General features: G+C 48.5%; 1 protein-coding gene across 1 annotated transcript in view; it reads left to right on the top strand.

Annotated features, from left to right (window-relative positions):
• The window catches only part of KSR2 (kinase suppressor of ras 2), a 417,713-nt gene that overhangs the window by 328,892 nt on the left and 67,564 nt on the right, over nt 1-21,257 (top strand). The window contains exons 8-10 of the mRNA XM_061140846.1: nt 2,265-2,330; nt 5,432-5,558; nt 15,842-16,010. Of these exons, the coding sequence (XP_060996829.1) occupies nt 2,265-2,330; nt 5,432-5,558; nt 15,842-16,010 (362 nt within the window). The remainder of the gene's footprint in view (nt 1-2,264; nt 2,331-5,431; nt 5,559-15,841; nt 16,011-21,257) is intronic.

Below are 21,257 nucleotides of genomic sequence, written 5' to 3'. Positions count from 1 at the left end.
TGTGTCCCTCTTCTGTGTGGTCCTTGAGCTCTGGCGTGCATTTACTGAAAACCCACACTCCCAGCACTTCTCGAGTCAGAACCTGAGAGGGTATGCCTTGGGAATCTGACTCTGAAGTAGGTGGTCTACCAATAAATTGCATGCTAGTGGCTCTTCTTTCTTAGGCAGTGAAAAGGAAAAAATCTAATTTTGGTGGAAGCATGCATGTTTCCTGCTGGAGAAATTATTCTTCATAAATGAGGCGTGTCTAGCCTCAGTCCCTGTGCCCCCTCCCCTCCAGGGTCTGGGTGATTCCAGTGCCAAGCTCATCCTACTGTCTGGATCAGCAAGTCCTGGACGTGTGGGCTCTAGTTTTTGACATGAGAACCTCTGTGCAAAGTTTAACTGTCCGGGCATCGGAGAACGATCTCTTGGGGTTTCTGCAGGAGCAGGGGCCATGCTCCCAGCCCTGGCACTGCCCTTTGAAGCCATGGATGGAAGGATGCATGTTCCATCTCCCACCCTGCAGCCAGAGGTGGAGGAAGGCTGCTCCCTTCCTGCAGAAGACAGAAAGGAAGATGCCAGGAGGAGACAGGAGACGGCTGAGGTAACTAGGGGTCTCGCCTGCCTTGTCCTGATTTGTACACAGTCCAAAGGTAATGTTGAGTTGCTTGCCCCCACTTCATGGCGCTGCCCGTGACAGGGAACGGGGTGCTTCACACCTGCACATCAGCCTTCCAGCTGGGTTTGCTCAAGAAGACTCCTAGGTCGGGGGTGGCAGAAAGGAACAATCTCTTTCTGGAAGTTTCCGGAAGTTGAGCTATTTCAATCAGGGAAGAGTACAGAAACCTCTTGGTCTGACTATCATTTGTCATCAGCAGTCCCCCCAGTTCAGGTGCATTCATCTGACCCAGTCACAGTTGTCTAAAGCCTCTGATTTCTTCCGGGTGTTTGTGGGATCAAATACAGACTCTCGTACTGGGGCTCTGCCCACCTTCCCTTCCTCAAATCTTCCTTTCACTCTGGTTCTCTTCATTTCAGCTTCATCAGCCTTTAACTTCTGACCCCTGAACCCATCAGGCTTGATTTTGCCCCCTAACCTCACTCTTGTCACTTTCCATCTCGTTTCCCTGATTAATTTTTTCACCATCTTCCCACACTGGCAACGATCCGATATTTATGTGTTCATTAACTGTCCCCATAAACATAGGGGCTTCATCTGCGTGACCATTGTGTGTGTCCCCAGGACCTGTTTGTAAAGGCTAATTTCACACTCAGCAGGGCTTTCCATCAGGGCTTTGATGCAACACTAGTTATCTCCATGGGAGCTGGGACCTTCCCTATGGGTCTGAGTCTGGGAGCCTTAGAAAAGAAAAAGAGAAAACCAGGTCATAGCACCCTTTGAAATCTGACAAAGGTATGGGGAAGAGCAAAGTGACATCTTGGATTTGTCTCAAAAGAAGACATTTTACCTCTAAACTCTTAAACATAGTACCAGTAAAACTTAATACCTGTTACTAATCTCATCCTAGTTGGCTCATCTTGGTTGGCTGTCTCCTATTGAATGAGCCTTTAAGAAAAAAATGAGCCTACCTCAGGCACCACTGAGCCAGGGTTTCTGCTAGGACAAGTCAGTTAAACTCAGCTTTTCTATCTGTAAAATGGGAAGAATAATACCTATTTCGTAAAAGTGCTTTACAGATCTAATGACTTAGCATCTATAGAATTCCTGATACAATGGCTGGCAAATGAGTCTTCAGGTAAGCAGGTGGTGATTGAATGATAAAGACAAATATAGACTGACAGATAACAATGTCTTTCAAAGCATGAAGTCCAAGTGGACATTGTTGGTTAAACAGTTACTTCCCACTCTTGGACCATCCAGGACTGACCTGTGAATGTGGGATGACAGAAAAACTCTCTCCAGAGTTAATTTCCTAGGTTCCAAGGGTATGCCTTTGCAGTAGCTGTCTTATCTCACCCCACATCTTGGTGTCCATAGCACCCAGAGCTTTCTGAACCATTGGTGTGTCTCATCCACCCATTCATCTACCCAGCCATATATCCACCCTACCCATTTATCCACCAATCTATCCATCCATCCACTGATCTGTTTAAACATCCATCTATTCATCCATCCATCCATCTATTCATCTGCCCACCCACCCATCTATCCATCTACTTAACCATCCATCCATCCATCCATCCATTCACCCATCTATCCATCCACTTGTTCATCTTGACATCCATACATCTGTCCATCCTTTTCTCTTTTTCTATCTCAGGTTAAAATGCCACAACAAATGCACCAAAGAAGCCCCGCCTTGTCATCTCCTGATCATCCACCGAGGAGGTAAGTATTTAACACTTCATGCCCTGGGGTAGTAGTGAGGGTTCCTGCAGGCCATCTGAGATAGCTGTCTATCCAGGTCAATTTTGGATAACCCCTTGATCCTTAACCTTTGCCTGCCTCATTTCTTTCCCTCTGACCCCCTCCTCCTGACATCTGTCACCTTAATCCACCCCCGTGCCCATTCTCCCTATTCTTTATCCTCACTCTGGTCTCCTTGATAGTTTAGCCCTCAGACTCATCTCCCCTTCCTAATTCTTTTCTCTCATTCTTGTCTTCTCTCCTAATTTTTCACTCTCCTCTCTTTCCCCCCAGTCCTACTCCTTTCCCTTCCCACTTAAAAAGAGTGAGTGTTTTTCTACTATGTGCTCTTCAGACTGTCAGTTGGCCCTGTAGAAATAGGCACAGAGAGGGGTCTTGATTGGACCTATTGGTTTGGGTCATCCGTGTTCCATCTCCAGAGGCCTGGGGAATGCCTGGGCCAGCCTGGCTGGGCAGGGAGGTAGCCAGACACTGCCTCTGGGAAGCCACTACCAGCCTTCCACCAGGCAAAAGCAAGACCAATTTAGTCAGAAGGGAAGACTAGAAGGAAAGTTTTTACCTGCCTGCCAAGAGTACAATATGAGGCCTTGTAGTCCAACTTTCAAAATGTAGTTCCCCTGATTCTTGGGGTAGGTTTTCCATTATCGACACTGTACTTCATCTAGTGGGGGACTCTCTAAGCCTGTATTGCTCAATACAGTAGCTACCAGCCACATCTGACTATTTAGATTTAGGTGAACTACAATGAAATAAAAGTTTAATTACTCTGTCACACCAGCCACATTTCAAGGGCTCAGTGGCCACATGCAGCTACTGTACTGGACATTGCAGATATAGAACACATTCATCATTGCAGATATTGGCCATCTCCGGTCCAGACCCTTACTCTTCCAGCTGTGGCCCGTGGACCAGCAGCAACACGGGAATCACCTGGGAGCTTGTTAGAAATGCACAGCTTTTGGCCCCACTCCAGACCTATTGAATCAAAATCTGCATTTTAAACAGCCTCTACATGTGATTCGTCTGCACTTTACAGTTAAGAAGCACTGCTCTGGAGTAGAAGTTGCAAACCCAGATGCCTGCCAGGGCCAAGCAGGTACCCTGAATGACAGATGCTGGCTGGATGGGGCCATACAAAGCGGAAAGAGAGCCCAGGCACCTCCTAGAGGGGATGGCCACTCCAGCAATGTGACTTGCATTGTACCACTTCTCATGTTTCTAAAAAAGCCCAAATGGCTTCATATGCCATATACTTATTTTTAAAAGTTGTGCATGTGTGCTAATTCGCTTTAGTTATGTCCAACTCTTTGTGACCCTATGAATTATAGCCCTCCAGGCTCTGTCCATGAGACTCTCCAGGCAAGGATACTGGAGTGGGTTGCTGTGCCCTCCTCCAGGGGATCTTCCCGACCCAGTGATTGAACCCGAGTCTCTTATGTCTCCTGCATTAGCAGACGGGTTCTTTACCACTAGCGCCACCTGGGAAGCCCATGTAAGCAACTTATTAAAGTTGTTAAAATTCTTACTGGCCCCCTTCCCACCACCCGCCTTCTGTAGGTTGGGTGGAGGCTTAGTGCCAACTTTGGGGAACACAACTTGCTAGCCCTTGTCCTCTTCCTCCACCCCTCCTAGCCCTCCTGGCCTTGGGTCGGTGTGGGCTCAGGGCAACCTGCCCTGTTCTCAAACGAACGGAAGGGAAACTTAAAAAAAGGAGGCAGATGGCTGCCAAAAGTGCTGGCTTGTGTTCCAGAGCCAATGGGCCATTGGTTTTCGATGATCTTTGCATTGCTTTCCTCCATGAGAAGAGCAAATTGCAAGAGAAGGAAAAGTCTGCAGCTCTTTCCTCTTGCCCCTTCCCACCTCACATCCTTAATTAAGAACCATCTGTTCCTTGAGCAACTGTATACACACCCCAAGCTTTTTTTAAACCTGAACTCTCACAGCTCTGGAGACCTTGTGTTGCATCAGATTCTTTGCGGGAAATTGCCTCCCGCCAGACACCCCTCCGTGGTAGCCTGCTGGGGCCCTGACTCCCACGTGGAGACTGGAACCAGCCTGCTGGGAGGTGACCCGCTCTCAGACGCTGACATCTGAAGAAGGGCACCCTCCCGCCCACCCACCGTCAGGGCCATGCCCCCTTTAGTCAAAGAGCAAACAGGAACTTTCCAGAACTCTGCCAGCTTCTTGCTCTACCCGCCCCTCTTTGGTAGGAAGTTGAAAATATAATTGGTTTCCATGGTGATGGCAGCTCAGGCGTAAGAGAGAAATTAAATCCCTGGGTCAGTGCAAAGCTGTAACTTTCTCCCTAACGGCCCCACCCCCACAATAAAAAACAGCTAGCCAGTAGCATTACCAGGCATCACATTTGCATGTGAGCTTCGCCCCTCCTGCGGCCCCTGTAAATAGTAAGTAACAGAGGGCTGACAGAGAGAGGGGCTCAGGTGGCATGGTTGGAGTCAGGACGCGTTTGTTTAGCACCGCCTGCTGGTCCAGCTTTGGTGTGCCTGCAGGGATGGATGCAGAGGGGAGACTGGGGGAGCCGAGACTTCCCTTCAGGGATCCCCGATGACCTTGTCTAGGACAAATGTGCTTTGACATGCTAGAGGTCGCTTGGGCCTGAGAAATCCCACAAGTGACGCAGGATGATCCTAACACACAAGCTTAGGTGGGGGAGGGACAGGAGGCCACAATGAGCTGTCCACTGATGACAGCGCCTGAGAAATCTGGAGCCTCCTGTCTCTCAAAGGAGGTTAAATTCTGAAATGAACTCCAATGTGAAACAATTATGATACGGGAGAAAAAGATTCTGATAGCTTCAGTTTCATTATTAGAAGTTTTAATTGTCAAAAGCCATATGTTGACAGTACGAACATCTTAGAAACCGCAGAGAACACAGTGGGGAGAGTGTCCCGCTACTGTGACACAGCACAATGACTGTCATTTCTCGGCAATTCCCTTCCAGCATTGGGGGGTGGGCCTTTGGGGTGGGATCTGCTCTCCTGGCATCGGTACGGAGCAGAAGTGGTACTTAAATTTCCAAATCTCTGTCTTTACCCCTACGGATCCAGCAAGGTTAGTCCGGACAGAGTCCGTCCCGTGTGACATCAACAACCCTCTACGAAAGCCACCCCGGTATTCGGACCTGCACATCAGCCAGACGCTCCCCAAAACCAACAAAATCAACAAGGTGAGACTGGGGTTCCACTGGGTCCAGGCCTGCTGGGTCGGGGCGCTGCCATATGAGGAGCAGGAGGGAGGAATGTTCTCAAACAGGACTCGGTGGATTGATCTGGGAGCCCTTACTTCCCAGCACCCCTGGGCTCTCTTGTCATTCTGTGTGGTTTGTGTCTAGGAAAGTTTGGGGAGCATCCAGCCATCAGTGCAGAGCAAGTGTGCCAGCGATCTGTCTGATTTTAGAGAGGGCACCTGGCAATGAGAATGAATGAGCGTGTTGACAGGGGCACAGTAGGGATGGGAGGACAGCCCGAGAGGGGGTCCTTAGTGGTTCAGGCTCCCCCTCTTTGCTCTGTGAGCTGTTTCATCATCTGCCAGGATGAGCTTTGTGGAAGGTTCTGCACTCTCTGACACATCTGTTGAATCTGATTACCGCGGGACAAGAGTCTGTTTCTGAGCTCCTCCTGGAGACTAGGTAGATGGATCTGTGTGGGGGCCCTGAGCTCTGAGCCATAGCCGATCTGGTTGGCTTCTGACTGATCCTCAGATGGTGGTCAGCAGCGGACCTCTCTGTGTGTCTTTCTTTCTAAAATGGGCTGGAAATTTCCACTGGGGATTTCCGCGTTCTTTGTTTGATCTGTGGGTTGGACAACAGCAAAGGGATCCTAGGGACATTTAAAGCCTCATGGAAGAGGAAGAGGTAGCACACGCCAGCAGGTGATTTCTCAAGCCCTGTGGTGCCTCAATGCGTTATGTGGAAGGTGGATAAAGTGTGGGCCAGTCCAAGTGTGTGGACAGTCACTCACCCGGATGAGCATCTCTGGCCGCGTGACCTCTCCCTGGCAACCATACTCTCCCTTCTGTGCGTAAGGCTGGGGAGGGCCTAGCCCCCTCCCCAATTCATTCTCTACACAGCACTCAGAGTGATTCTTAATGAATGTAATTTGAATCATGCCACCCTCTGCTGAAAAACCCTCCTGTGGCTTTCTGTCGAGTGGAGGAAACAGTCAACCCCCTTCCTGCAGCCTGCAAGCCTCCATGCACAACTGGTCCCTCCCTCCTTCTCCAACCTCCCTACCAAAGCCCATATGTTCTTTCTCTCTCGAGCTGTCACCTACCGCACTGGGTCTCAGTCATTCACCATCTGGCTCCTGTGGCATCGTCTTAGGACTTGATGATACACTTGGCCTCTGAAGTCAGGCAGATCTGGCAGCCAGTCTTGGCTTCCTCCACTTACTCGCTCTTAGAGTGTCTGGGCAAGTTACTTAGTCTCTCTGAGCCTCAGCTTTCCTGTGTGTAAAATGGGCATGTTCCAGTAATCCACAGCTGTGCAAACCAACAACCTCAAACTTAGTGCTGGACACCAACAGCTTTTTAATCATGCTTGTGGAGGCTATGGGTCAGGTATCTGGAAAGCAGTCCAGCGGGGATGGTTTGTTTCTGCTGCACAATGCCCAGGGACTCAACTGGGAAAGCTGATGCAGCTGCGGGCTGGAATCATCTAGAATAGGGATTAGGGGAGAAGGCAATGGCAACCCACTCCAGTCCTCTTGCCTGGAGAACCCCATGGACGGAGGAGCCTGCTGGGCTGCAGTCCATGGGATCGCTAAGAGTCGGACACCACTGAGCGGCTTCACTTTCATGCATTGGAGAAGGAAATGGCAACCCACTCCAGTGTTCTTGCCTGGAGACTCCCAGGGACAGGGGAGCCTGGTGGGCTGCCGTCTATGGGGTCGCACAGAGTCAGACACGACTGAAGCGACTTAGCAGCAGCAGCAGCAGCAGGGGGGCCCTCTTTCTGCCCCCTTCCGATGTCTGTGTCAGAAGCTGTCTCTCTCTCTTTCATACTTTAATAAATCTTTATCACACACACAAAAAAGAAAGAAAATTAGAATAGGGATTAGCAAACTATGGCTCACAGGCCATATCTAGCTCACAGCTTGTTTTTTTTGTGAATTAAGTTGTGTTAGAATAAGCCACGTTCATATTTTCTATGGCTGCTTTCAAACTACAACAGCAGAGTTAAGTAGTTACAACAGAGATCACTGGCTCACAAAGCCTAAAATGTGTTCTAATGAGCCATTTCGAGAGAAAAGTTGCCAACCCCTGATCTAGAGGGTCCTTCACTCACATGGGCTGGGATGAGTCAAAGGCTGAACTCAACAGAGGGTCTCTTTGGGAGCAACTACACACAGCCTTGCCTTGTGGCTTGGGCTTCCTTACAATGTGGCTGCTTCAGGGTAGTCAGGCTCTTCTTACATGGCACCTCAGGGCTTGCAGAGCAACTTTCTCATCAAACAAGGTGGAAGCTGCAGAGGCTTTTATAACCTAGCGATATAAAAATCCCATGCACTGTCTTGGCTTGTCACTAACCAAGGGTTGTCAGTGTCGGTTCTGCTGTACTGTCCTGACAGAAGCAGTCACGAGCCTACTTAGATTTGAGGGGAGGAGGCATGGTCCCGCTTGTCAGTGGGAAGAATCCGAGGAATTTGTGGCCATATTTTTTTAATGTCTCCTGCTGAGCAAGAAGAGTACCAACCTCAGAGAATGGCTGTGAGGATGAAATGAAATAATCAGGGAAAGGCGAGGCGCTTGGAGAGATTCCTGGCGTGTGGATAAGTGTCCAGGAAATTCTAGCTGTTTTTATAAGCTTAAATCTTGGGCTTCTAATCACAGTGTCAGGCTGGGTCCACTTTTCTTTTATTTTTTGGTAAAATATGTAGGTCTTTAGGAGAGGGTCTCCCCCTTCTGGAGTTGGGGTGTTTAGGAGGTTCCACTGATGAGGCTCCTAGGAAGTAACTATAACCATCCTTTCCTTTGTGACCTCTTGAGGGGTGAGTGGCTCAGAGCCATCTCGAGACCTTTCTCTCTGGCTTTACAGACACAGTGAGCCTCTTGGTGTCAGGTGGGACAGAAACACGGGTCAGATAGATCGGTGACTCTGACATTGTTCTGCTTGTCTGCCAGCAAGAGAATTTGATAAGAGAAATAAATTAACCTCTGTTTAGAAAGCGGCTTTGGCATGAAGGTGGACAGGAACTATCAGAGAGCTGGGTTATTTTTTTCCCTTTACTTCTCTTCTCACTAGCTTCACACAGATTCTTTCTGTCAGGCAATGATGTGGTTAGTGCAGTAGATTTCTGAGCCAATTTGGTCTGAAGATTTCCTTTTCATTGCTCTGTCTCCTCTCTTGTCTAGCTCTGTCAATCCAGCTTCATAAAAACCTAACCTGTTCACCCAGCCTAATGGTTTGAATGTGCATTTTGGAATCAGAAGGTCTGGGCTTGAAACTCGGTTTCTTCATACCCTCTGTGATCAAACCAAGATCCTTCTGCCTTTGTTTCCCCCTGTGTAAAATAGGCATTATCGTAGTAGATGTTTTGGGGGTTGTGGAGAGGCTTTGGTGCAGCAATATGTGTAAAGGATTTAGTCCTGACGCTGGATCCTCAGGGCATGGAAGAGCTGGGGGTGAAGAAGAGAGACAATGTGGAGCAGAAGGAGGAGTAAGAGGAAGAAAAGGGGTGGAGGAGGAGGGAGAAGAAGAGAAAGAGGAAGAGGGAGGAGCAAGAAGAGGAAGAAGAAAGAAGAGGAAGGAGGAAGAAATGAAAGAAGAAGGATGAGGAGGATGGAGGACATGGAGGAGGGTGAGGGGATGGAGGAGATGAAGGAAGCAGAGGAGATGGAGAAAGATGAAGAGGTGGAGGAGAATGAGGAGATGGAGGAGAAGCCACAGAAGCAGGAGCATCTGCCGGCTCCCGAAGGGTCTAGTCTGTAAGGCGCATGCTTCCACATCAAGGCATCAAAAGCCCCACCTACCTGGGTGTCCGAAGCTGAAGATCTGCCCACTGCAGGGGAGCTTTCTGGAGTGGCTGTCTACTTGCTGTCCTTTTCAGTTGGTTGCAAGGAACAGAGCCTCATCTCTGCTAGCTCAGCAAAAGGAACTGTCTCTTGGAAGGACTGGGCACGGGGCAATAAGAGAAAGAGGAATCCTGGTTAAGGAGTTCGGTCTCATGAAACTGGACATAGAGGACAGACTTGTGCTCAGGTCAGCAGCTCGGACCTCCAGCAATACCATGGGTCACTATTCTGGTCCGCCATCATGACAGTGGTCAGCTACTCTTTGTGGGTCCCCTCTGGTCTGTTACTGTTGACTGTTTTCCTCATCCTTTGCTCTCACCCTTTTGCTCCATCTTCACTTCTGCAGCCATAGAAGCACTCCTGCTCCTTGTTACCTCGGCTGATTTGTTTTCTGGCCTGTCATAGCTCTTCTGTCCCCTTCAACCTCATCTCCTCTCCACCTTTGCTCTGCTTTTTGCTATTATTCCTCTTGCCCCCACTCATCTGATTACTCCAGGTATCAAAGTTCATTACCCAGCTGCTGTGATGCCCTGACCTTTGGTCCTGAGTTGGGAGTGGGCTTTGGAGTTCACAAGACAAGTAAGGCTGTTTAGGAGACTCTGTTGGGTTGGAGGTAGAGAAGGAAATGGCAACCCACTCCAGTATTCTTCCCTGGAGAATTCCATGGACAGAGGAGCCTGGCGGGCTACAGTCCATGGAGTCGCCAAGAGTCAGGCACAACTGAACGACTAACACTACTGCTACTACTATTGCGTTGGAGGGTGGGGATGGTTTCCTTAGGAGACAGTTTCCATGGAAGAGAGAGTTATTATTACTGCCATGTCAAAGGCAGCGCACCGCTGGGTGAGGGGACCTTGGGAAGCGAACATGCTTCGTTTGATCCTCAGAGTCAGATGTGAGTTCTTTTTTTTTTTTTTTAGTGGCGTGCGGTTTATTACACCAGTGGGCCCAAGGCAGAGTCTCCTCTTAGCCAGGGACCCCGACCAGCATTTGTGAAAATCTTTTATACCCCATGTGTCTAAACCCACTACCCCAATTCCCTTGAGACTTACATAAACAAAGGAAGGGTAAATACAACTACAATAACCCCATCATTCACGTGTTATGTGTTCAAACAGTCAATAATCAATAAGCCCGCAGTTACGTTTTAAATAGTTAATAACTGATAAGCCTGTGCTTACATTCTGATAGATAGTGTCCAGAGGCAGGGGTGATTAGTGTCTGTTCTTCAAGATTCCCCTGCCCAGAGGGGGGTCTTATCCTTCCATTGTCATTCCCACAGGCGCTAAGCACAGAGTTCAGAGTCCACTGGAGAGGTGGCCGCGCACGATCAGCACAGACAGGCCTGAGATGGAGTCCAGGCCCTATGAATTCCTTCTTCATTCCCCCCTATTGATGCTCTTAGTTTCCATAACGAGCATCATTTATTGAAATATATTGTACCTTAGCCCTCCTGCCACCCGCATGAGAGAATGCTATCAATCTCTGGGTTACAAAATTCACAAGGCATTGTAGGAAGCAGGGTCCACAAAGCAGTATGATCAAGATTGCTATAACAACAATTCATTAGACATGGCTTTCACTTGATTTTGCATATCCTCTAAGGCAGCAGATACATCTTCAGACAGGTCAGGGATGTACACACCATTCGCCAAAAGTCCCTCCTTGGGCTGCTGTGAGTATGTCTAATGCCATCCTATTTTGAATTACTGCCTTCCTCATCTGAATCTGTTCTTCGTTCAAAGCTTGAATGGCTTTAGTACTGTCTAAGAGGGCCTGTTTAATGAAATTAGTTAAGGCCTCTACCTTAACCATGATATCCGTTGTCCCTACAGAGGGTATAAACAAGGCAGCAAGATGCCTACACCAGCCTCCAGTAAACCTGCCTTATCTGCATGCAAGATGGACACGATCTGTGTTCCAATGGTATGACTATCTTGCAGATGTGAGTTCTTATTACTTGGTTCAGCCTTCTGTTTTTGCTTCTGGGCTGGAAATGGGGACTTGGGCCACTAACCCTCTGTATGATTCCAGCACATCGCCCCTGTGTCTGAATCTCAGCGTCCCCATCTACAACATGAAGTTGGGGACTGGATGGTCTCTGAAGAATGTTTCCACATTTTAGATGCACTCAGAAAGAGGAATTACGCCATTCGCCCTTCCCTGCATGATCTGAGAGAGTCTGAGTTTCCCTCTTACGGAAGACAACCTCCTATTGGGACGATCTGGGTCTGGCCCGAGGAAGGAATTTCCCCTCCCATTTAGCTCTTCTGCTGGGGAATGTGGGCACTCTGTGCACATTTCTCTTTTGCTGATTCTGTTGATTCACATCAGCCCTGAGCCTCAGATATGAAAGAGACTGAATTGCTGCCTTAACTGTTTCTTCCATAAAGACAACTTTTCCTTGCCTCCCTCTCTTTTTCTCGCCTTCCCTCCCTCCTTCCTTTCCATTCACTGATACATATAACATTTATTAGCCACTTCTTATGTTTTTGTTTCTGTGCTGTTTTGCCGATTCCAAGATAAATAAGCACAATCTAGAAGAAGGGCGTAAACCTTTTCTCCCTCCCTTCTCTCTCTCCTTGTCCATCCCTCTCTTCATTTCTATTTTCCTTCCTCTAGCACACACACTGAGAATAGGGAACTTCTTACCCTGAGGACGAAGACAGATAAGCAAGCTGAGAAGTGAGGGTGTTGAAGCAATAGCAGAAGCCAAGACCAATATCCGAGCAAGCTAGTACCAGGCAGGGCCAGTCCCAGGAGGAGGAATGTGCTGACCTGGTTGGTTGAGTGGGAGGTCAGGGGAGCTTCTCAGAGGAGGGGCAATCTGAGCTGCATTTTGAAGAAAGAGTAGGCATCTTCCAGGCCAATTGGGACAAGGCGGGGAGGATAGTGTTAGTCACTCAGTCGTGTCCAACTCTTTGTGACCTCATGGACTGTAGCCTGCCAGGCTCTTCTGTCCATGGAATTCTCCAGGCAAGAATACTGGAGTGGGTACCCATTCCCTTCTCCAAGAGGTCTTTCCAACTCAGGGATTAAACCCAGGTCTCCTGCATCGCAGGCAGATTCTTTACCATATGAGCCACCAGGGAAGCCCATTCCAAGCAGAAATAATAATATCTCCCAAGCCTTGGAGATGTGAAATAGCCTGGTTTGTGTTGGGAACTGTGGGCCACTCGATGTGACTATGGCAGTCGTGGTAGGAATGAGAGAACAGGAAGTGATGCAAGCCCAGGTCCAGCCTGAATGTGTGCATCATGAACCAATGTTTTCATTTAAACATGCTCTGCCATTGGAGCATGATCTGTATGCCTAGCGGGACACTGCTTCTAGCACAAACCTTTATGCTTTTTAAATAAGGATAATGTTTTTTTTGCAGAGCATCTATGGAAACTTCTTTGCCCATCTATGAGTAGAAGTTCAAAGAAGAGAGTCTTGCTAGGATGGATAGATGCCTGACTTCCATTTACCCTATCCCTCTACTGACACAACCAGTCGCTGACTTCCTTTGAAAACCTCCTGTGTCCTCTTTGACTGTGTGATAGCTTCACAGCCCAGCCACATAAACCTTAGCCCACATGTCACTGCCTTATTTTTCCTTACATTAACGAGTCTGTTGCCAAGAACATGTAATTACTATTAGGTAAATGAGGGTGGAGTGAGAAGGCTGGCTTCCTGATACATTACTATTAAAATCAGATCAGAATTACCTCCAAGGTGGTCTTGCGTGGAAGGTGGCTGGAATGAACTAGAGCATGACATTGCCCGTTAACAGGATCTTGTCCAGGGCAGGTTTGTAGTTCCTTGATCCACAAGAGCCACAGAGGGTGACAACCTATCTGTCCTTCAGTGGATGGTTGATCAAAAAACTGGGTACATCCATACCGTGAAATATCACTCAGCAATAACAAGGAACAATCCTTTGTTGCATGCAGTAACTTGGATGAATCTCCAGAGAACTATTCTGAGTGAAAAAAAAGCCAATCCAAAAAGCCAAAACATACTGTATGGTTCAATTTATAGAACATTCTTGCAATGCCGTTATAGCAGTGAAGACTGGATTAGTGGTGCTGGGGGTAAAAGATGGGAGGGAGGGGTTGTGAGGAGAGAGAAGGAATTGGGTGTAGTTAGAACAGGACAACATGAGGGATCCTTCTGGTGGTGGAAATGTTCTATATCTTGACTGTATCAGTTCAGTGTCTGGGTTGTGATTTTATTGTACCCTAGTTTTGCAAGATGTTATCATTGGAAAAAATAAGAATGCATTGTTGTTCAGTCACTAAGTCATGTCCAACTCTTTGCGACCCCATGGACTGCAACACACCAGGCTTCCCTGTCCTTTACTACCTCCCAGAATTTGCTCAAACACATGTCCATTGAGTCTGTGATGCCATCCAACCATCTCATCCTCTGTTGCCCCCTTCTCCTCCTGCCCTCAATCTTTCTCAGCATCAGAATCTTTTCCAATGAGTCCGCTCTTCACATCAGGTGGCCAAAGTATTCTTCAGCATCAGTCCTTCCAATGAATAGTCAGGGTTGATTTCCTTTAGGATTGACTGGTTTGATCTCCTTGTAGTCCAAGGGACTCAAGAGTCTTCTCCAGCACCATGATTCGAAAGCATCAATTCTTTGGCACTCAGCTTTCTTTATGGTCCAATTCTCACATCCGTACATGACTATGGGAAAAAGCACAGCTTTGACTGGGATCCCTCTAGTACTCTTACAACTGCATGTGAATCTGCAGCTATCTCAAATTGAAAGCTTAATTGCAAAAATAAATGCTGTCACAAATATAATTGCTTCCGTTTATTGATAACAAAATGCCTTATCCCAATGCTAGGGATTTGGGTACATACATCACCTTAAACTTCACAACAGAGCCACACAAGTGGGTGTTCTCAACCCATGTGAAGGACAAGGAGAAACTGAAGCTCTCAGTGGAGAAGTCACTGATGTGGAGGCAGTATGACCTCGTGGGAGTGGAATGACCTCTGGGAAGGGGGTATGCACAGCCCGGTCGAGCACCCATTGGGCCTCCAGATGAAGAATGTCTGTTCCCCACCCCCCACCCTCCACCCTTCTATGCTCATTGGTATTTGCTATACTGACTCTGGGGTTTGGCAGGTAAACACACCTGTTGACAAAATCAGATCACACAAAACCATCCTTGGGTACCTGGAGCCATGCTGAGTGGTGTAGCTCTGAGTGATTCAGGGACCAAATTATCCATGTGCTGTGAGTGAACCGATTAAGGTACGCCTGAGAATGCTTAGCTCTGCCAACTTTGAGAGGCAGGAACCTCTTTCCTGGGATGCTGAGATTTGCTAATATTTATTCCCATTTTACAGAGGGCAAGACTGAGGAATGGTGAAGTTAGGCATTTTGTTCAGGATGCGTGGGAAAGAGGTGGCTGTGTTTCCCTTTCCATCACTTGGAATCCTACTCGTATTACTTTCCTGGGGCTGCAGAAACAAATTACTGCAAACTGGGTAGCTGAGACAAAAGCCATTTGCTCTCTCACAGTCTGGGGTCCAGGAGCCTGAGATCAAGATGTCAAGCAGGGTTGGCTCCTTAGGGAGAAACTCCAAGGGAGAATCCATTCCATGCCCCTCCCCTAACCTTCGGTGGCTCTGACAGTCCGTGACATTTCTTGGCTTCTAGAAGCATCAGTCCGCTGTCTACCCCTGTCTTCACAGCACCATTTCCTCTGTGTGTCTTTCCTTTCCTGTTTCTTGTAAAGACACTTGACATGGGATTTTGTGCACCCCACCCCACCCCGAATCCAGGATGGTCCCATCACAATTAGGTCACATACTAAGGTTCTGAGTAGACATGTCTTGGAGGGGAGACAGTATTCAGCCCACTGCATGGCTACTGGCCCCACCCTGACCAGCGCCATTCTGAGGATGTGCACACGGATTCTGTCTTCATCTTGGCTTTAGAACAGCTTCAAGGGCCAGAGGAGGCCATGCTGGTTCCAGCCGAGAGGCGAGGGAAGATGCTGCAGGCCGGCTCTCTCACTCTCGCTTGAGCTGTCAGGCTGTTGATTCTTTAATAAAACACTCGGGAGGAGAGGCATTAGGACGGGAAGAGCTCTCTGGGCACCTCGGCATGGGACTTTCCAAAATCAAAGAGGCCCAAGGAGTGTGGCTGTCACCTGCCTGGCTTTCATTACGTGGTAACCTTTCAGCCCAGGCTCCAGGCAGTGGGCAGGAATTTGACTCGAGAGACTGTGCCTTCCACAGCTGGATGCAACCCGGTGGGGGTGGGGGAGGCAGGTGGGACTTTGAGGGGGGTGTGTCTGGTGGTTGAGGAAAACGGAGGAGGCACTGAGGATGCTGAGGGGGTGGTCTTCCCAGGCAGCTCAGCCTCGCTGCTGCAGTGTCTCCGCCTCTCTGCCTGCCCCTGCCCCCACCCCGCTCTCTTTTCTTTCTTCAGGACCACATCCCTGTTCCTTACCAGCCGGACTCCAGCAGCAACCCCTCATCCACGACGTCCTCCACGCCCTCCTCGCCAGCACCCCCGCTCCCGCCCAGCGCCACGCCGCCTTCTCCCCTACACCCTTCTCCTCAGTGCACAAGGCAGCAGAAGAATTTCAACCTGCCAGGTACCTTCCGCGCATGGGAGGTCGCGGGGTGAGGTGTCGGGTCCATGCCAGAGCCGTGTCCGGGCCAGTCCACGTGAAAGGTGATGGGTTGGAAGCATATGGATTAAGTCTTACCATATGCAGGGCAACTGCTACATAGTCCCTTATGTGATCTCTAGAGTAGCCACGAGGTAAGTAGGATTGGTTCCATTTTACAGATGAGAAAATCGAGGCTCAGAAGGTAAGGGGACTCTCAGAGACTCTGTCTTTTGGAAAGCAGCATTTCAGGGTCTCCACCTAAGTCTGAGTCACAGGGGGAGCCATCTTCTCTGGAGCTGGATGTTGCCTTAAGTGTGAAATCAGGGGACTTCCCTGGTGGGCTGGTGGGTAAGACTCCATACTCCAAATGCAAGGAGTCTGGGTTCAAACCCTGATCAGGGAACTGGATCCCACATGCTGCAACTAAATGTTTGCATGCTGAAAGCTGAAGATCCCACATGCCCCAATGAAGACTGAAGATCTAAGAAGAACTCAGACCAAGTGCTGCCAAAAAAAAAAAAAAAAGAGCTAAATCAGTTGAAACTGGCAACTGGATCCTGTGCCAAGGATCTCAGGGCCCATACACCTGAGCATGGCTACATTCTGAGTCTTATGCAGACATCAAGACAGGGCTCCAAAAGAGTGAGCTGGCGTCCAGGAGTCAATAGCCAGCTCTCTCATGTCCCTGTCCTGTGACCTCTGGCTTCAGTTTTCACACCTCTGAAAGGATGCAGGTGGACAAGAGGACCCCAAAGGGTCTTCTAGCTCACAAACTCCAGGGCACTCCGCCACTGACCTGATGCCCTGTGCTGGGCTGAGACAATGGAGAAGCCCTCACGTGGTGTTCTGGCTTCTTGGACTTACAAAAGGGATCTTTCTCAGCTCTCAGGCGAGACAGACCTAAGTGTCTTCCCACCCCTTCCGGGGCTCAGCCCAGCCCACCTCCTGTTCTCCGATCGCCAGGACACTTCCAGCTCAGCCATATTTGTAGCACCATAGCTGACTTCAAGACGGAGGCTGGCGGGATGAGGTCTGGTTTGACGAGTTGGGACCAAAGTCTAGCTCTATGTTGTTCAATATGGTACAGACTAGTCACACATGCCTATTTAAGTTTAAATGAATTAAAATTAATTATAATTAAAATTTTAATTCCTCGGTCATGCTTGCCACATTCCAAGTGCTTGAGAGCCACTTGTGGCTAGTGGCCCCATGTTGGGCAGCACAGGTGTAGACCGTTTCCCACCATCGCAGGAAGTTCCACTGGACAGTGCTGGTCTAGGGGTGTGGTTTCCTCTTGACCCAGAGAGCTTCCCACAGCGGGGAAAGAAAAAACCCCAGGTCCTCAGCCACAGGTCACACCTCCAAGCCTACCCAGCCACGAGAAAATATCTGGGAAACAAATGAAGACCCAGGCCCACATTTGGGTGACACCCAGATACATCCACCCGTTGAGCATAAGCTGCTCATGTCACCTGCCTACACTGCTTTGATCTGGGCTGTGTCCGAAGGGATAGAGTGCATCTTAAATACTTGCGTCATGGGGACTTTTTTGACTAAGTCCAAGCCCAAGGCAGCCTCACACCTGTGGTGTAAGGGCTTCTCACCTGGCAGCCAAAAAGGACCCTAACGGGAGTCATCAGCTGAAATCCGTCTCAGTAAGTGCCCCCAAGTCAACTAGGCAACAGTGCCCAGCAATTCCATAGACTGAGGGTTCCCATCAGCACCCCCAGCCATTTCTACTTCCCTGGAAGGTGAATGCGAAAAAGGCCCTTTGACATCCCCTCCACCCCTTTGACCCCCGTCCCCCAATCTCGGAGGGGAAGAGTCTGGATGCTTTCCTAGAGCTGTTCCACCCCTCACCCAAGATATTCACTTCAGGGCTATTTTCCCTTGTAACCATTTGCTGCTTGTTTATAGACAGGGAGCTGGCAAAGGACCTCTTAAGGGGGAACCATGCATCAAAGCACCAGCACTCTTTCATCTCTAGAAGACTCTGCTGGCATCTTTAAACACGATCCCTGACTCACCAGGGGTGATCCCTGTTTCCTTCATCCCTTCAGTCAGAGCCCCGGGAAGGGGTCTTAACCAAATTACTATGCTAGCCTGCCAGTGGGTCTGCACCTACCCCATGGCAGGTCCCAACAGTGCCCTGAACCTCTTTGGGGAGTGGACTCATGGGTCCTCTGGGTGAAGGCACTTTAGAACAGCAGTTAAAAGAGTGTGAGCTCTGGAACTAGGCTGCTTGTTCCTACTAGGCTGCTCAAATCCCAGCTCCATCACTTAATATCTATGTGCTGTTGAACAAACCACTGACCTCTCTGTGCCCCTGTTTCCGCATCTGTACAATGGGGATAATAATAGTACCTACTTTGTAGAACCCCCAAAGGGCTCAACATTACCATACATGTGCAAAGCTTAGCAGAACATCTGTCTCATCCAAGAGCTCACCAAAGGTGAGTTACTTTCATCATTATTAGATTAAACCCAGGATTAGCAAATTAGTGTGGCTACCACTGCTAAGTAATATGCCCTAACCAGAATTGTGGAAATAAAGATGAGGTCCCCAGATACCCTGAAATTGGGAGTAGGAATCAAATTAAACTTTTAGGGGAGGTAATTTGGCATTGTCAGAGTTTCAAATGTACATTCCCTGGGCCAGCAGTATCACTTCTAAGAATTTATACACAGAAGTGTTTGCACAGGGATCTATAACGATTTTTTTTGGCAGCAGTGAAAAATCTGGACTCAACCCAAATGCCCATCAGGAGGGGAGTGTTTGAATACATTGTAATATATCTGTGTAACCAAACACTCAGCCGCCCTTGGAAAGGATGGAGTAGCTCTTTGTAAATATCCCGGACGTGGGAAGAAATCCGTAATATCTTTTAAGTGGAAAATAAGTGATTTGCAAAAGCACTGGTATAATAACATCCTATTTGTTGTAAAATGATTTAATGTATTTGTATGTGCATATTTATACATGTGTGTGTGTGTATGTATTTGTATATGCAGACAAATGTCTGCAGGACTTTATGGCAGGTGTTCTAAGAGGAATTTTATTTTATGCACTTCTGTAGTGTATATAATAGCAAGAAACATGCATCCATTTTATAATTGAATAATAACAATAAAATGCAGTGTTGACATAGAAAACAAAATAGGACCCTCTAGAAGGACAGCCAGACCTCCCCCCCCCCCAACCCCGCCTCTGCCTGCCTTAGGCAGTTTTGGCAAAATTCCTCCAGGGTGACAGGCATCTATTCTGTTTACACAAGGCCCTGGTCACCTGTTACACACTCCAGACTGTGAGTCTCTGTTGATGGAAAAGGAGCTTTGGCTCTGGTTTCCTGCAGATGTTGAGTTTTCTGAAGACAATTCAAGCTAATACCTAGGCATAACAACGCCCCTGGCACTGGTTACTCTAGAACATTCTTTTCGAAAAGAGGCCGTGTGGTTAACAGGCATTTGGCTCAACTGTTAACCTCAGGGCACGTGAAGGACACCCTTCACAGAATCTGGGATTGTGCTCTGCTGGTTGGCTGGACCCCCTTGTTCTTTGCCACTCCCTTCAGAATCCTGGTGCCATGTTGGACATGGCACAGTGAAGGGTGAAGGGCTTCGTTTGGATCCCAGATTTGCCCTCTTCCACCTCTGTGGCCTTGAATATGGCACTGACTCTGTTTAGGCCTCAGTTTCTCTTCTGTAAAATGGGTCTGAACTGCCAGTTTGTATGACATTTGCTGTGGGAAGGTACATGAAGGGGCTTTGTAAGGGACTGTTTGTATGGGTTCCTCAGACTGAAGTGTTCACACGCCTTCTTCCTTTGGAGTAACCTGGTGCCATGTTTAGTATCTCCTCCATCGAAAGTCAGCTCCATGATGCTAGGAAGCCTGTCTGCTTCACCTACCCCTCTACTGCCAAAGCCCAGCCCAGTGTCGACTGCTGAAGGCACTAATTAAATGTTTGTTGAGTGAATAAATGAGTGAACAAGTGACTTGAGACTCCCAGAACTGCATGTTCCTTTTCTGTAAACTGTCTCTGGCTCTGCATTCCATCCATTCATTTCTTTAATGGATGTTTTCTGAGCATCCCCTATATACCAAGTACTGTTCGAGGCACTGGGTAAGGAGCAAGGGCCACATCAGATGTGCCCTGTATGAGTTGACTGTTGCCGCTGTAACAAATTGCCATGAGCTTAGTGGCTCAAAGGAGCAGAAGTTTATAACTCTATAGTTAAGGAGTCAGAAGTCCAACATCAGTTTCACTGGGCTCAATATCAAGGTGTCTGCAGAGCTGTTTCCTTTAGGAGGTTCTAGGAAAGAATCCATTCCCTTGCCTTTTCCCAGCTTCTCAAGGGCTGCCTGCGTGCCTTTGCTCATGGCCCTACATCTGTCCAACCTCTGCTTCCGTTATCACATCTCCTCCTCTGATCCTCTGACTTGGATCCTCTTGCCTCCCTCTCATAAAGACCCTTGTGATTATACTCAAGTTTCACCCAGAGAATCCAGGATAATCCCCTCATCTCAGGATCCTCAACTTAAACATATGCAAAGTCCCCTTGGTCATGTAAGGTAACATATTCCCGGGTTCCTGGAACTAGGATGTGGACGTCTTGGGAATGGAGTTGGGGGAGAAGGGCCTTATTCTGCCTGTCACAGTCTCTGCCCTCATTGAGTTTATAGCTTAGTGGAAGAGACAGGTGTTAGCCTAGCAAACAGACACACGAAAATAGGATTATAAATTGTGGTAAGTGCTGTGAGGAGAGAACAGTGCTACAAGCAAGTCAAGAAGAGAACAAGTTTAGGCTGAAATATCAGAAGCAGCTGAAGGCAGGAGGGGAGTTGTTCAGGCAGACAGAGGGGAGCACATGCAAAGCCCCTTTCACCAGAAAGGGCTGGAAACATGTGACTGATGGCTCGGAGTGCCCATAACCAAGGCACCAGGCAAGGATCAGAGCTGCAGGGCTGAGGCCTGGTGGGGCCTTGCAGGGATGCATGGTTTGGGCAGGGGATGATTTGATCTTTCCACCTTCCTTCTAGATCCTTTCTTTCAGATGGCCACTGAGGCTGCTTTCTGAGGAGTCCATAGGGAAGGAATGGGGGCTTGAGAGTGGAAGAGCCTTCAAAGTAGCCTGTTTGTCTCTTTGACCTCTGGTCACCTGCAACCTCTCAGTTTCTGAACCCTCTTTGATACCAGACAGCCAGGAGCCACTCAGAGTCATCAGCTGCC

This window comes from Dama dama, chromosome 5, assembly GCF_033118175.1.
Source record: "Dama dama isolate Ldn47 chromosome 5, ASM3311817v1, whole genome shotgun sequence".
Classification (NCBI taxonomy): domain Eukaryota; kingdom Metazoa; phylum Chordata; class Mammalia; order Artiodactyla; family Cervidae; genus Dama; species Dama dama.
The sequence above is the reverse complement of the archived record's forward strand: the minus strand, read 5'-3'. Positions and strand labels throughout refer to the sequence as shown.